This window comes from Rhipicephalus microplus, unplaced genomic scaffold (assembly GCF_043290135.1).
Source record: "Rhipicephalus microplus isolate Deutch F79 unplaced genomic scaffold, USDA_Rmic scaffold_15, whole genome shotgun sequence".
NCBI classification, from domain to species: domain Eukaryota; kingdom Metazoa; phylum Arthropoda; class Arachnida; order Ixodida; family Ixodidae; genus Rhipicephalus; species Rhipicephalus microplus.
Window position 1 is genome coordinate 15,867,383 of NW_027464588.1, and position 13,474 is coordinate 15,880,856.

A 13,474-nucleotide genomic window follows, 5' to 3' on the forward strand; every position below is an offset into this window, starting at 1 on the left:
TGTACTTTCGCTGATGGTGCTGACATTTCACAGTGATTTCGTCCAAATTAAGGCGGTGTCAACAGCCCACTGGACGTGTATTCATGACCCATTGGCACAGGAACGACGCAGATGCGTGGCAGATGTACGTGTGTTGGCGATGTGTGCGCACGTAACCATCATCGCGTGCTTAGGGAACACTTCAACACACCACAGTTCATGGTGGCGGTACATGTCGAGCATGTATAGCTAACGCTCTTCCATAAGCATCCTTCTCATAACACCGATTTTCTAGGTAAGTGGGATCTGCCAAACTTTCGAATGACAAACGAAGGACAGGACCCTTGTCCCCTTTGTGCTTTTTGAGTTCTTGCCCACGCTTATACCTTGCATTATGCATGAAAAAGAAATGTAAACTAAATGAAGAAGACATTTTTTTTCTTAAAATCTTGACTCACAGCTCTTCTGTTGTGGTTTCATATATATGCTGGAGTCTATTTTTAAACACTTAGGGTACTCTATCTTTTGAGCCGTTGTACGTTACGTGGTGGTATACGCGACATCAACGTTGCAAAACATAGTTGAGATAACGAGTATGCAACGAGGTGTCCCTGAAAAAGATGTGTGAGTTAACCTATACCGAGTATCGTTTCATGAAAAGTAAACTACTTGAAAAAAAACAAGTACAGAGAGACAGAAAAAAGAAAGGATGCCAGGGAAGTATAGGGAAGCAAGGACAAAGAGGTAATTTCTGGAGTACAAAAAATTATTTACTGAGTCAAGGTACGAACCGGCGCATGCACCATAAGTAGGTGAGCGTTTCAATAATTTGTCTCCCCAGGCTTCTTGTTCTTTATTTCGTCGTTTATAATTGGATATCAGGCACGATGGTAGAGCAGAAGTTATCCTTGTATACGCGGGGAGATCGGGCTACCTCCGTGCACGTTTGCATAGGTGGTGTGCGGCGCGTATACATACACGCACTGGCGCTTTGTTGCCTGCGGACTGAGACGATTGTCGGCGAGTAGAGTGTGTGGATCGCAGTTGATTGGTAATATCTACGCTCCTCTCTACTGAATCGGTACACGAAGCCTATGCAAGGTTACTATTGCCAGCGTGCAAAGCACATTCTGCCTTTCAAAGGGATGTTCGCACTGGGTGACTCTCGGTGCTCGTTCGCACTAAATCACGCTTTGCCTGTGTTGTTTGTTTGTGTTTAGCTTGTGTTCCGCCTGCTACACTCTGTTGTAGTAGGACGGAACTACTTACTTACCTCTTTCTCATCTGCATACAATGAAAAAGAAAGAAAGATAGTAGAAAGCACGCATATCTGTGCGATAAGTTCTGTATCATTATTTGCACTCATACGCAAATGATAATTTTTCCTCCTTTTGTACACCATCATATGTGATACAGTCGATTAGTCTGTCCAGCAAAGATTAGTGGCTGACAGTGTTTCCGCCCCACTGCTTTTACCACGTATACGCACGCGTTCGTGCACCAGTCGATATAAAAACCTCATAAGTATTCAGCAGAAAGCTTTCATCGATGCATAATACCTGCATGATAGTGCTACATCAAAAGTCTTCTTATTTTATGGGACCAGTCCTTTTTTTCAAAAAAAAAAGATCACCACTGCCTTCCGTCGGCCGATAACATTGCCGCACAAACGCTCAAGACAATGTAAAGAAAGATGAGTTTTTCAGCGAAGTTTTGCAATAGTAAATGTAAGTATTGCCGTTTGAATTGAATTTGAATATTTGGGCTCTTTAAAGCATTCGTAACTGTAAGCACAAGGTTGCTTATGGTAACTTCGTTTTAAGAACAGTGAAAGTACAGAAGGGTCCCAGTTTTTGTGATTGTAATATTTATGTGTAGGGGCACCACGGACATATAGGCTCATCCAAGGCACCTCGCATATTCGATAAACTACAGTGCCGTAGTTGTGCACCTGCAAAGAGCATGCAGAAGTGTAGCCTGGAGCCTCGTTTTCTTAAGAAGCAAGACCTTAAAACACTGCATGCACACGCCATTTATTAGTACAAATGTTTGAGAGGATGTCAGGAGCATTTTGAAATGTGCTTGAAGTGGAAAATGGCACCTAGTCTGAAATAACTTCAGTAAATGGACGGCACGACGTCAATCAACAGCACTGTGAAAAGTTGCACTCGCTGATCTAATTACAATGCATTAGGAAGAACCCTGGGGGTCGACATTTCCGGAGCCCTCCACTACGGCGTTTCTCCTAATGATATGGTGGTTTTGTGACGTTTGAGCCCACATATCAATCATCGATCTATGTATTAGCAGCCGAGAAAGGCCATATTATTTCGTACGTCCTTCAAGTCATAAAATCAAGCAGTTACACTCGCACTAACACGACCGCACAAATCACTCTTTGATAATGCATAACGTACGCACACATAGAAACACGACATGGCTAGCAGACGACACATGGAGCAATATAAACTTCTTGTTGTTGTTGTTGTTTTCCTTTGCTTATCACTCGTACCCAATGGAAGATATTGGCCGATTATAAGGTGAATTCGCCCAATACTTTCCGCGTTGCTTCATTCCTGGAAGCGCTAGTTATTTAGTTATGATTTCAAGTGCCAATAGGGAATTTGAAAAATATGTAGTGAGCCCCCTATTTAGCAATAAACTCGTTTAGTCGTAGTTATGTATTCCTGAATGGCGAATTAAACATCCCCTTAGCTGTACCCGAATGTAGAGGCTCCAAAAAAAAAAGAGCAGGTTCTGATAATTTCAAGCCCAGTTCTTGAAGACGTGGTCCTAGTGCACTTTTTCTGAATGAATGAAAACGGTGATAACTGCGCGCTTCAGACAGTTGCCGCCAGGCGGTGACTCCACTCGATCTCACGGTCAATAGTAGAGCACGGCGAACGGGTAGGAAAGAAAAGTGACAATAAGGATGAGAGGAGAAGTCAAGGACGGGTACAGATGAAAAAAAAAATAGAGTTAGAGTGCGAAAACAAGTAAAAGCGCAAATATTTCAATTAATAAAAAGCTATGAAGACAAAGATAGAAGTCAAGAGTCTGATGGTCAGAAAAAAGAAAAAAAGTGAGGAAAAGTGAGGAAGAAAGAAAAACAAATAGAAGGAATAGCTCAAAAGTTAGAAGACGAGTGTCTGAGAAGCAAAAAGAGAGCAAAATAAATGATCGAAAGGAGAGCCAAAAAAGCGAAAACAGAGAAGGATTGATGAGTGAAAAAAATACAGAGACAAAGGAAAAATGCAGTGAGAAAGGTTTTTTTTTGCAATTTTATCTCTGAAGTAACTTTTCACATTGTTTTTAGTTTTATTTTGGTATCTTGCCACCCGGCTCTTGGCCTATTCGCCTTTGTCGGTGATTGCCATTCATTTCAGATCAACATCATCATCATCAAACCTTACAAGCACATAAACACACAAACAAGAGCCAAAGAAAAGAGAAAAAGCATAATCACATTTCGTAGAGCAATGTAAGTATAGTTTGCTGTGTGGCGCACAAATGCTGTAACATTCATGAATCCACACCTCGTCTCTCGATTGCCTAGTTCAACTTAATCTTGTCCCAACGGAACGTTTCCTCCGACTTGTACACAGGGTGAATAAATAACAACGGTGGGTAAATTAAGTGGTGTCAAACTGAATAAACAGACATATTGAATTTACTGCTCCAATCTACGACAAGCTCCCCACCTCTGCTGTTAACCAGTGTTGCGCCACTCTGTCTAAGATGAGCAATTTTTTTTTGCAGAAGAAGAGCACGTGCTCTGATGGATGTAGCAAAACATGAAGAAGAAATCACGATAAAGACACGCGTTCCATTTCTCCGCAGAGAAATGGAATCACTAGATCATTATTTTTTGTATTGTCGCCGCTACGATATACTTAGAAAAAGATTACTAATTATGCCATTTCGGAAAATAGACCTTAGATTGACGGCGGAAACGGCGCTAAGCTTTGGTGCCTCAGTTTTGGGACATTGCCACAGGGATGCTTTCAATGCCGTTTGCGATTATATTGAGGCAACAAAGCGTATACCTTTGTGATCTTCAATCAAAAAAAATTATTTATTACTCCCCAGGGCAGAGTGAAGTAAACGCAGCTGAGTAGTAATCATAACACATCAAATCTCAAAATTGCTCAACTTGATTTTTTTATTTTTTTTCCGTTTGCTCTTTTTATGTTTTTCTTATTTTTACTTTAGTCTTATTATAATACCAATTCGTTACACAAAGTTAAAATGATCACAGAAAAACTGCACTACACTTTCTTGGCCAATCCCCCTGAGTGGGTATGAGCCATAATTCCAGGGAAACAAAACAAAACAAAAGACACGCGTTACACCAGGAAGCAGACGCAGAAGAAGAAGACTGCGTCCGTGCCAGCACCTCTGTTATCAAATCTTCACGTTTCCCTCCGGCATTTAACTCCCCAAACCCAATGCTCGGTGCCAGTTGACTTAATTTTCGATGATATTTTTCCAAAAAATGCCAAGTTACTTCCAAAGCATGTTCTGGAGGGCCTCCTTCAAGACCATCTAAGTCATTTTCCTAAATACGTAGTAATTTCGACGGACGCAACGCAAAATCTTCAGAAGGCTGGAGTAGGTATTTTTTCTCATCAGCTTAATTGGTCTTTTGCGCTCCGATTGCCTGACTTCACACCAATTTATCTCGCAGAATTCCTGGCTATTACATTGGCTCTTCGAAAACTAAATTATCAGCAATCAAAAGCTATTATTATTTCGGATGCTTTGTCTGTATGTACACATCTAACGTCCGCAAAGAAGTCTCCTCTTCTCAGGATATTTTGGTCTCTCGTACCGCATAGCCTATCAGAAGTTCGGTTTATTTGGGTCCCCGGGCATGCTGGAATTGAACTAAATGAAATTGCTGATTCGCTCGCTTCGGCATCTTTAAATTTCCCTGTGGTGCCAGTAGCTCCACAGTTTCCTTTTATTACTGCCGAACGATTCAAACGCCTGTTAATCTTAAAAATGAACGAAACGTCGCTTCTACAATCTGAAGAATTTCGGCACTTGCAATTCACATGGAACACCGCAAAATGCCTTTCCCGTCAATGTGAGGTGACCCTCACAAGCTTTCGCTGTAGAATTCCTCTGTTAAATTTTTATCTCAACAAATCAGGATTTTCATTAACTAACCTATGTGTAGTTTGCAATGAACCGGAAACAATAGATCACTTTCTTCTCACATGCCGCCGCTTCGCCTCACTGCGCCGAATAATTCTTGAAAGACCGATTGGTATGCTCGGATTGCCAGTCAATACATCCACCGTATTATCGTTTGGAGCCAGTCAGTTGGGTGTGGGCCACAGTGCTATTCTGTCAGCGCTACATAAATTCATTCAGGCAACCGGAAGGATACGCTGCTAGTGGTACTGCCAGATATATCCAATTCTTTCTTCCCCTTCCTCATTCTTGTTAATTCGTTTTATATGTTCTGTTTTATCGTATTCTTCTACAATTTTATCACGTTTTTTAAAGGAACATTATTATTGTTTCTATCTAATTTCTCTTTATTTTTTTAGCAAGCGTTATAAAAATTATCTATCATGAGGTACAGTGTGGCCAATCCCCCATGTGGGTATGAGCCAAAATCTTCTAGGAGACAAGACAAGACAAGACACCTGTGTTCCGTTCCCGCATCGTCACAAGGAGCGTTCTAGTCCTGAAGAGGCTCAGCCATTGCTTTAAAAAGGTGATTATCTTTTGCCTTACATACAATCAAGTCCTGTGCATTGGGGGCTGAACAATGGTCATTTTTTGCCGAATCAGAGACACCGTATTTTCCTCCCTGCAAGTCTCTCGAAGCAGTCACTTTTTATGCTATGTTCATACCATAAGGCAGTCTAAATAGGCGAGTAAATATGATCTGTAACGTTTAGAATTTCACAAGTCATGAAATATCACTCGAAATCTTATTTAAATTTGATCCCCTTTATGAACCATGCTACAGGACAGCACTTCCCGGTCAGTATTTTTAAACGCACGACTACGCTGACACATGCTGTACTCTCCACTTGGTAGTGGTACCATGGACAAGTAAACTCAACCGAGTAAACCCAACCGAGCTAACGGTCAGGCTTTGCGTGCTTACGTTGTCCGCTTTCACGATTCAAAACAGGGTACAAATGGTAATAAGCTCACACATTTGAATTCTTCCCAGGAAATGCACTGTTCGCCACAACTGCAAATGCCGTTATCGAAATCTTACTCTACCCAGCAAATTCGCGTGGCTTTAGATAGACTGCTGGTAGTAATCTTTCACAATATATCCGCGTGGCATTTGGAAACCACTACCGGTAAACACATGTTTCTCGCTTGCTCATAACTAGCTTAGGAAAAGTAAGCGCGCACCTACGATGTTCAGCGGACAAAGGATAGTCTTGTTGAGTCCTACAATTTTGTTGTTCACTTGTGCTACGGAACGTAACGCTTCTACATTACGTAAATGAAAGCCTATGCCCCCCTCTTCGTCGTAATTCGACAATTGTGAATCGGACTTTTTTAAAATGTCGTTAAACATTAGTTTAAGAGGCTTTAGTTCTGAAAAAGCCCTACCAAAACGCCAGAGGGCAGCACAGCTAACGAAGAAGGTGGATTGTGTGACTGATATTCGGCAATAATAGCTGGCAGACATGGCCTTGCATGTAAATTATAATTTATTGATTCCCAAGAAGTGTGTGTGTGTGTGTGTCGTATGTATATTATGTGTTAGGTGTGTGTGTGTTTTAGTGTGTGCGCATTTGTGGGTATGTGTGGCCCTGGGTACGCGCGTGCGTGCTTGAGGGTAGAAGAAAACGAACGTCGCCCGTGAACTTTCTGTGGCACTTACTATTGTACTAATGTCTGAGTTACAGTCTTTTGCTATAAAACTGCACTCTCCATAAATTGACACGCTTACGCCAGTAAGTCTTTATTTGATCAAACTTGCCAGGATCACGAGAAGTAGGTAAAAAGGGGGTAAGCTAATCTTGAGCAATTACGCTCAATTTAATGTATTTTCTTTGTACCAACAACATAAAAATACCGTTCACTATTACATTGGCAAATCACGTAGGCGAAAGAGCAAATTTTTATCACAATGAAGTGGAATAAGACAGCATCATTGTTATCGCGCGTTCCTTGAGAGAGATTTTTATATCTCCCTCTCTTCCCGTATTTACGGCGCTTGAGGATCACAATGAACTGCTCACTCATGAAAAAAATCTACATCACAAACATCGCTTTTTCAGATCCTTACACCCTACGAAACATTTCGCTATCGAAGAACTACGCTCTTTTATTGTGGACGCAGTTTCTGACCACCGGGAATCGAGGACGAGTAAACGCATCCTACGCTATAGCTTCGTGAATTATCACCACTGTGTGTTTTCGAAAGTGTGCGTCTTAGAATACTGCATGAAGTTACACATTTAGTATAACAATCCAGTCCCAACTGCGGTGAGCAGATGATGACCTCTTTTTTGACAGCGCTCATAAGAAAGGAAAACCTCGTGGCACTTTTTGATAACATGAGCAGCAAAATAGCATGAACTGAAAGAAAATGACAGGCCACTCCTTCAAGGAAGAACACAAAATCAAGCATGTGCACTGAAACTTTTCACATGGTGTTACCACGGCAGATCAACCAAAAGCGAATTTCTATAACCTTTCCCTTTCTATTCATGTTGTTTTTCAGCTCATACATAATACCGTTTTTTTATCAAGCCGCTTAGCCCACCACCATATTGCACCTTGAGGCCTCGTTGTTTCTGTCACGCGGTTGAAAACAGATACATTGCCTGAGACGCTCACTACTGCTGATATTGACACTTTAGCGAGAGTTCACTAAACTGGTGGCGGTACGTCGGCGTTTAGGCTTCACAGCGTTTGACCATCCTATAAGTGAAAGTAAATGCAGCGCTAGCAACGCAAACTAAAAATAAGACACGAGATGGCAAAGCAGATGGCATAGTTAGCGGTGGTATTTCATCTCGTGTGTTACTTTGCGCCTGCATTTCAAACCGTTTCTGATGTACAACCGCAAGACCCAATGGACCTTTTTCATAATTCGCAAGTGCGCTTCCTCTGAACTGCTTTTCTTTTCAATGAGTAATGGTGGTGCCTGTCGTGGTTCATGCGGAGACGTGGTCCTAGGTCCTAGTCATGGGCATGCGTAGCGCTCGTAGTCAGGGAGGTGGAGGTCCATTGCTGCGCCCACCACCCTATCTATTAGGTAAATATTGGGGGAAAATTTTACGATCTCCTTCTTGTGTGGCTAGCAGAGTGCCCCGCTTCCGAGTCAATGTAGGGAGCAGATCTTGCGCCCCCTCTTACGTGACTAGGGGTCGGCGCCATCCCTTCTGCCCCCTTCGTGCGCACGCCTGAGTCCTAGTTGAACGTGCTCGTTCTTGTCTATTATGAGCGCTTAATTTTTAGAGGCGACTCAACATTTTCCCCATTATTGCGTACGCGAGACCCGCTTAAACAAGCTATTCGGACAGAATGACAAGCCACCAATATTCGCTCAAGCCATGTAGCAGGAAAGCAAACTTTACAATTTTGAAAAGGGTCTATTTTAGGCACAATTCAGAATGTCCTAATATTTTTAGCACATCGCCTACACGCTCCTACCCGCAAGCAACTAAACCAAGTATTACGCTATTTAGAACCTAGTACAATGATGTCTCCACAAAGCGGCAGATTGCGTAAAATGAAGGCAGCAGATTACAGTTTTTGCAACGCTTACGCACCGTAGCTTCGATGCGGCTATCCACCATGATATCCTCGGAGGAAGGCCGTCAGGACCCTCGCAACGACGACGTGAGCTTGTCGTTGCCTGTTCGTGATATTGGCCAGGCGTCGTTCATGCTTTCACCAACGCCGGATCCTTGTCCGTCCAAGGCGGGTGCACCCCTCTCGATTGACGCCTGCGTTGGCACTGCCTTTATCGGCCGTGCAAGTGTGCCACGCATGGCTATTGAGAGCGCCACTCCTGGTGAACGAACGATGAACGCTCAGCTGATCTCGACGGCGCTTCAAGTGTTCGTGCCCTTTATCCTGGCTGGCTTCGGCTCCACCTTGGCTGGCATCCTGCTCGACGTGGTCAAGGTAAAAATGGCTGAACTGTAACAGCGAACTACTGAGTCACTCAAAACAAGAGCTTCATAAACAATTTTGATAAACGCTGTGAAATATAAAATGCATTGTTGTAACAAGGGAGACACTCACAAATGAAGAAAGAAAAAAAACAGACAGAAACAAGTAGGCGCAATCTCTCAATTGTGAATATTTCGTGAGGCAGCAATCAGAGCCGCTCCATGAAAAAAAAGGAAGAAAACGAGAGTACAAATAAAAGTTGAATATGTGAGAAAACATGGCTGATCTCTCTTTCTGGGAATCAGTATATCAGGAAAGAGAAACGTGTCATAACAGAAGGAGTTTACAGTTTATTTTGTTTTGTTCGTGCACAAAGGAGAACGAATATATGCTACAGAAACAAATTATACTCTCACGCAAAGAACGGCAAGCAGTTCGAAACTTGCAGCGGGCAGCTCAAGGAGAAAGCACGCACGAAAGTAGCATACACGGGACGCGCGCAGAGGAACAACTGTCGCGGATCGAATTCTTACTTATTCGTGTGTGAGCAGCTTTGGATAAACTCAAATCGAGTAGCTAGCGAAGCAACCTTCGTGCTCTCCTTAATTACTGTAACTCAAAAGCAATCTTGCCGTGGAAGTGCAAGAGGTACATAGCGCCTTAATCGCGAGATTAGTGGGCGTGCATGAACGACCTCGTTTTGTGAAGACGCGCGCGCATCTTCAGACACAGGACGACGACCTTTACCGCGTCCCCAATGCACGTCTTTCGGGCCATTTCGCTATAAATGTGAACGCGCTGAACGGCCTCTAATGTATATGAAAAGCTGGGCAACGTACACTCCATGGTCTAGTGGTTTTGTTCCGCCCACTATGGCATGGGAGGTTGTATGTTCGAAACCCGGGGAAAAGTTTGCCATTGGTTAGGATATATTATGTGCGACATCAGTGACGGAAATAGGCCAGCGGAGTTGTGGTGCACCTCGGCAAAAACACATTTGTGGTAAAACCGATAAATCTAGAGATCCTATCGTGGGCATGGGTAGGGTTTCCCATTTAGTGTGATAGTGAATTTTCATCGCACTCGCCCCCCCCTCCCTCTTCGTTGGCAAAATCCAAACGACAACGTGCTTTACATTGGGTTAAGGAATTGGAAATTATGCGGAGACTTCCTTCATCCAAGGGCTAGCCTGAGTTGAAGACGGGAAGTAGACAGTTCCTGAAATGCAACGTCAGGTGTCTTCAGCTGCCAATAGTTTAAAATACCAGTGTATTCGTAATTGAACAAACGTATGAGGCAGACTCTACAAACACCCTTTTAAGTGATTAAAAGAATGTCGCGTCCCTGTGTCTCTCCTGTACGCACTCCTATGATGCTATATATGCAAATATTGACTTGAGGCAGTACATCATTTTTAGAATCGTTCACAAATTTGTTGCAGTTTCATCATAACATTCGAGCAGTACTCAGCTTTCAGATGGCTGGCGGTGAAACCCGATGTGTTGCTTAGATATCACACATTGCCAGCGTCATAGCATATTTCAAAGAAAAAACCTGCTAAAAAATAAGGCGTTATTACATGCTTGACGTGCCTTCACTGCTGGATTAGCGCAATGGAGCGTACCAAAACTTTATTCCATAAAAACGAGAGCAACACGTATTTATGACACTAGACACTCCATTGAGTTCATGTGCATGCACTGGTCCTGTGCGTGTCGCTTTTAACAATTCCTTCAAGTATTTCGGCAAAAAAAGTAACGTGTAAGATATTTCCCATCAAAGTCCTAATCACATACCCTGAATTGATTATTCGCATAATGTCAAGCTTCGAAACCTTCAAATTAATAAATTGTTCCCCATCGCGTCCTTTAAAACGGCACTGCACGACCTGCGGTAATAGTGCGGAATATAAACTGTTGTATCACGTAGTTCCAGTATCCTTCATTCGCAGTAATTGTATTACCTCGTATTTCAATGTGAATGGTTCTAGTTGCGACTTATGAATTTAGTAAGAAAATCGCAGCGAACTTTGTGCCTCTTTAAGCACGACCAAGCAGATTGTCGTTATTGTTTTTGACGGCCACGTATTTAATGTATACAAAGTGGCTGACCAAAAGCAACCACCTTCTAAAAATAGGCGGACTTATTGGGTTGAGTAGCTATCCAATTTAAACCATCATTAGGTCTTTGTAAATGGAGTTCCGTCAAATTGAACGAATAAAACTATTTGCATTGTTTTAAAAGTTCTATTTAAAGCTTTGTTTTAATGTATGGTACAACTGAAATTTGTTTTTTTTATGTAAAACCTGGCCACATATGCTATGCTTAGGTGTCCTGGTCGAATGGTTAGTAAAACAGATTTTACCCTTACTGAAAATAAAAATACATAGTTTTTGCTTATACACGCAATGCAGCATGAGGTGGTCGCTCAAGTTCTAGTACTACACGTGGATGTGGGTCTTACTGATCACAACCGAAAAATTTTAGAAATTTTCAAGCTGGATTAAATCATAGCAATATCGTTTGATTGCTCGCGGGAAATCTTAAGTGACACTTGTTGAGTTTAGCTCCTCTGTAATAAGATGCAAAGAATTGAGAGAAAAAAATGTTCAGACTTTTATTGGTGTTAGGGTACACCGCATTCTGTTTTGCGACTACACCTTGTTTGAGCCTGCTCCATATGTTCTCATTTCCACAATGCAGGAGTGGCCGGTGTATGTGATAGTGCACCACATATTCGTGGTCATTCCACCCTTGCTGGGACTCAACGGCAACCTGGAGCAGACCCTGGTTGCGAGGCTTAGCACCCAGGTGCGTATTCAGTGTGTCACTCTTCGACCCACATAATACCGAACTAATCCACGTCCTCGCTTGTCTATTCCACTCGCACTATTCGAATGTACATTTTCATGCGTGCCTGTCAGACTGTAGCTTTCAGTTGCTCTGTAGAGTGTCATGTTTTAATTTTAATCACACCCTCACCTAAATTACAAAACTTATTGATTTTCGATGGCGTCTTCCGTAGCATAAGCTCCTCTTGATGTTTGCATTTCATAAAACAACGAACCCATTGTTCCTTGTTTACTCACACTTTTAAGACGCCTTACTGAAGTATATGTTTCACCCTAATACTCGCAGTTTCATGGACTTTAAGTCTTTTCTATAAGCGTGTTCCCCGCTTCACTACTGTTATTACGCACAATTTTCAGAAGATGTGAAGAGGAATCGTCTATAATATGGTATCCTGAAGCTACTTAAGTACAGTTACTAGACAAAATGCAGTCATTATTTGAACCAGTGTATCCTAAAAGAGAAGCAAAGTTCACTAATTCAGGTGTGCTTGTTAAGGTAATAAAAATGTAAAATCCTTCAGCGCTCTGTAAACAGGCACAAAATAAAGGTGACGTTTTGAAAGTCCTTGAAATTTGATGCTACAATTGCCACTTACCATAAATTTAGTCACTTTTTATCGCAAAAACAATGCAATAGACACAGATTCGTCTACACAACTTGGCATGCATACTGGAACTTATGCTTGTAAAGTTAAAAGTACACTAAAGTATTTTGACTATTTCCGCCAGAAAGAAAGCTCAATGCATGACATGATCTAAAACGACAAGTTTATCAACGACAGTGCGCTACTTACCGTGTAGTTAGGGTAAATTCACAAGAACACAAGCGCCGCAGTCAGACATTCTTAAAATGATCCCGATTACATCGAATAAACCACGTAAAGTTATTCCATAGTAATTTGTTTACCTGCACTAAATAAAGAACCTTCCGTGCATCAAAATACGCAATCAAGTGCCGCTTTTTGTATCTGTTTGAAAAATGGAAAAAAGAACTGGCAGACGTAACTATGGAGAATGGCGCGAGTGGTTCAAAAATGCAATTTCCGCGTGGTTACACTACACAGATGGTGCCATATAGCGGGGCACAGTTGAACCAAAAAACGTCTACAATCTTGGAGCCGATGGCGGGAAGTTGATCTATGGCCGTATTTTCTGCTGTGGCTCCCACTGCTTTCGATCTGCTGCTAGAAAGCCGGGCAACATCGTGCATTGCAACAGTGACGGGAGTTGGTCGAACTGTGCACTTTTTGAGGCGAGTAATTTAAAGTGCGCTAACCTGTTGCGGACCACTAAAACGGGATTTTATTTCAAAATAGGCCTTTCGTTGGCACAAAAGGAACACACAAGGTTTATGGACCAATATTTATACAGTCAACGTCGACCTAATTGTTGCCTTTAGTATCTCTTTAGAGGACATCGAAGTCATGGCCCGCTAAGGTAAAGCGTTGTGGCAAAGCAAACTTCCAATCGCTAGGAAACAAAATACGCAGTCATAACTTAGTTATGAACTTTTTCAAGGGAGTTCTTGAATC

At 42.2% G+C, this 13,474-nt stretch overlaps 1 protein-coding gene across 1 annotated transcript in view; it reads left to right on the forward strand.

The window, feature by feature from the left end:
• Positions 1–8,859: 8,859 nt before the first annotated feature.
• Positions 8,860–13,474, forward strand: part of LOC142784788 (solute carrier family 41 member 1-like) — a 35,269-nt gene continuing 30,654 nt past the window's right edge. The window contains exons 1-2 of the mRNA XM_075883287.1: positions 8,860–9,102; positions 11,794–11,901. Coding sequence (XP_075739402.1) covers positions 8,860–9,102; positions 11,794–11,901 — 351 coding nt within the window. The remainder of the gene's footprint in view (positions 9,103–11,793; positions 11,902–13,474) is intronic.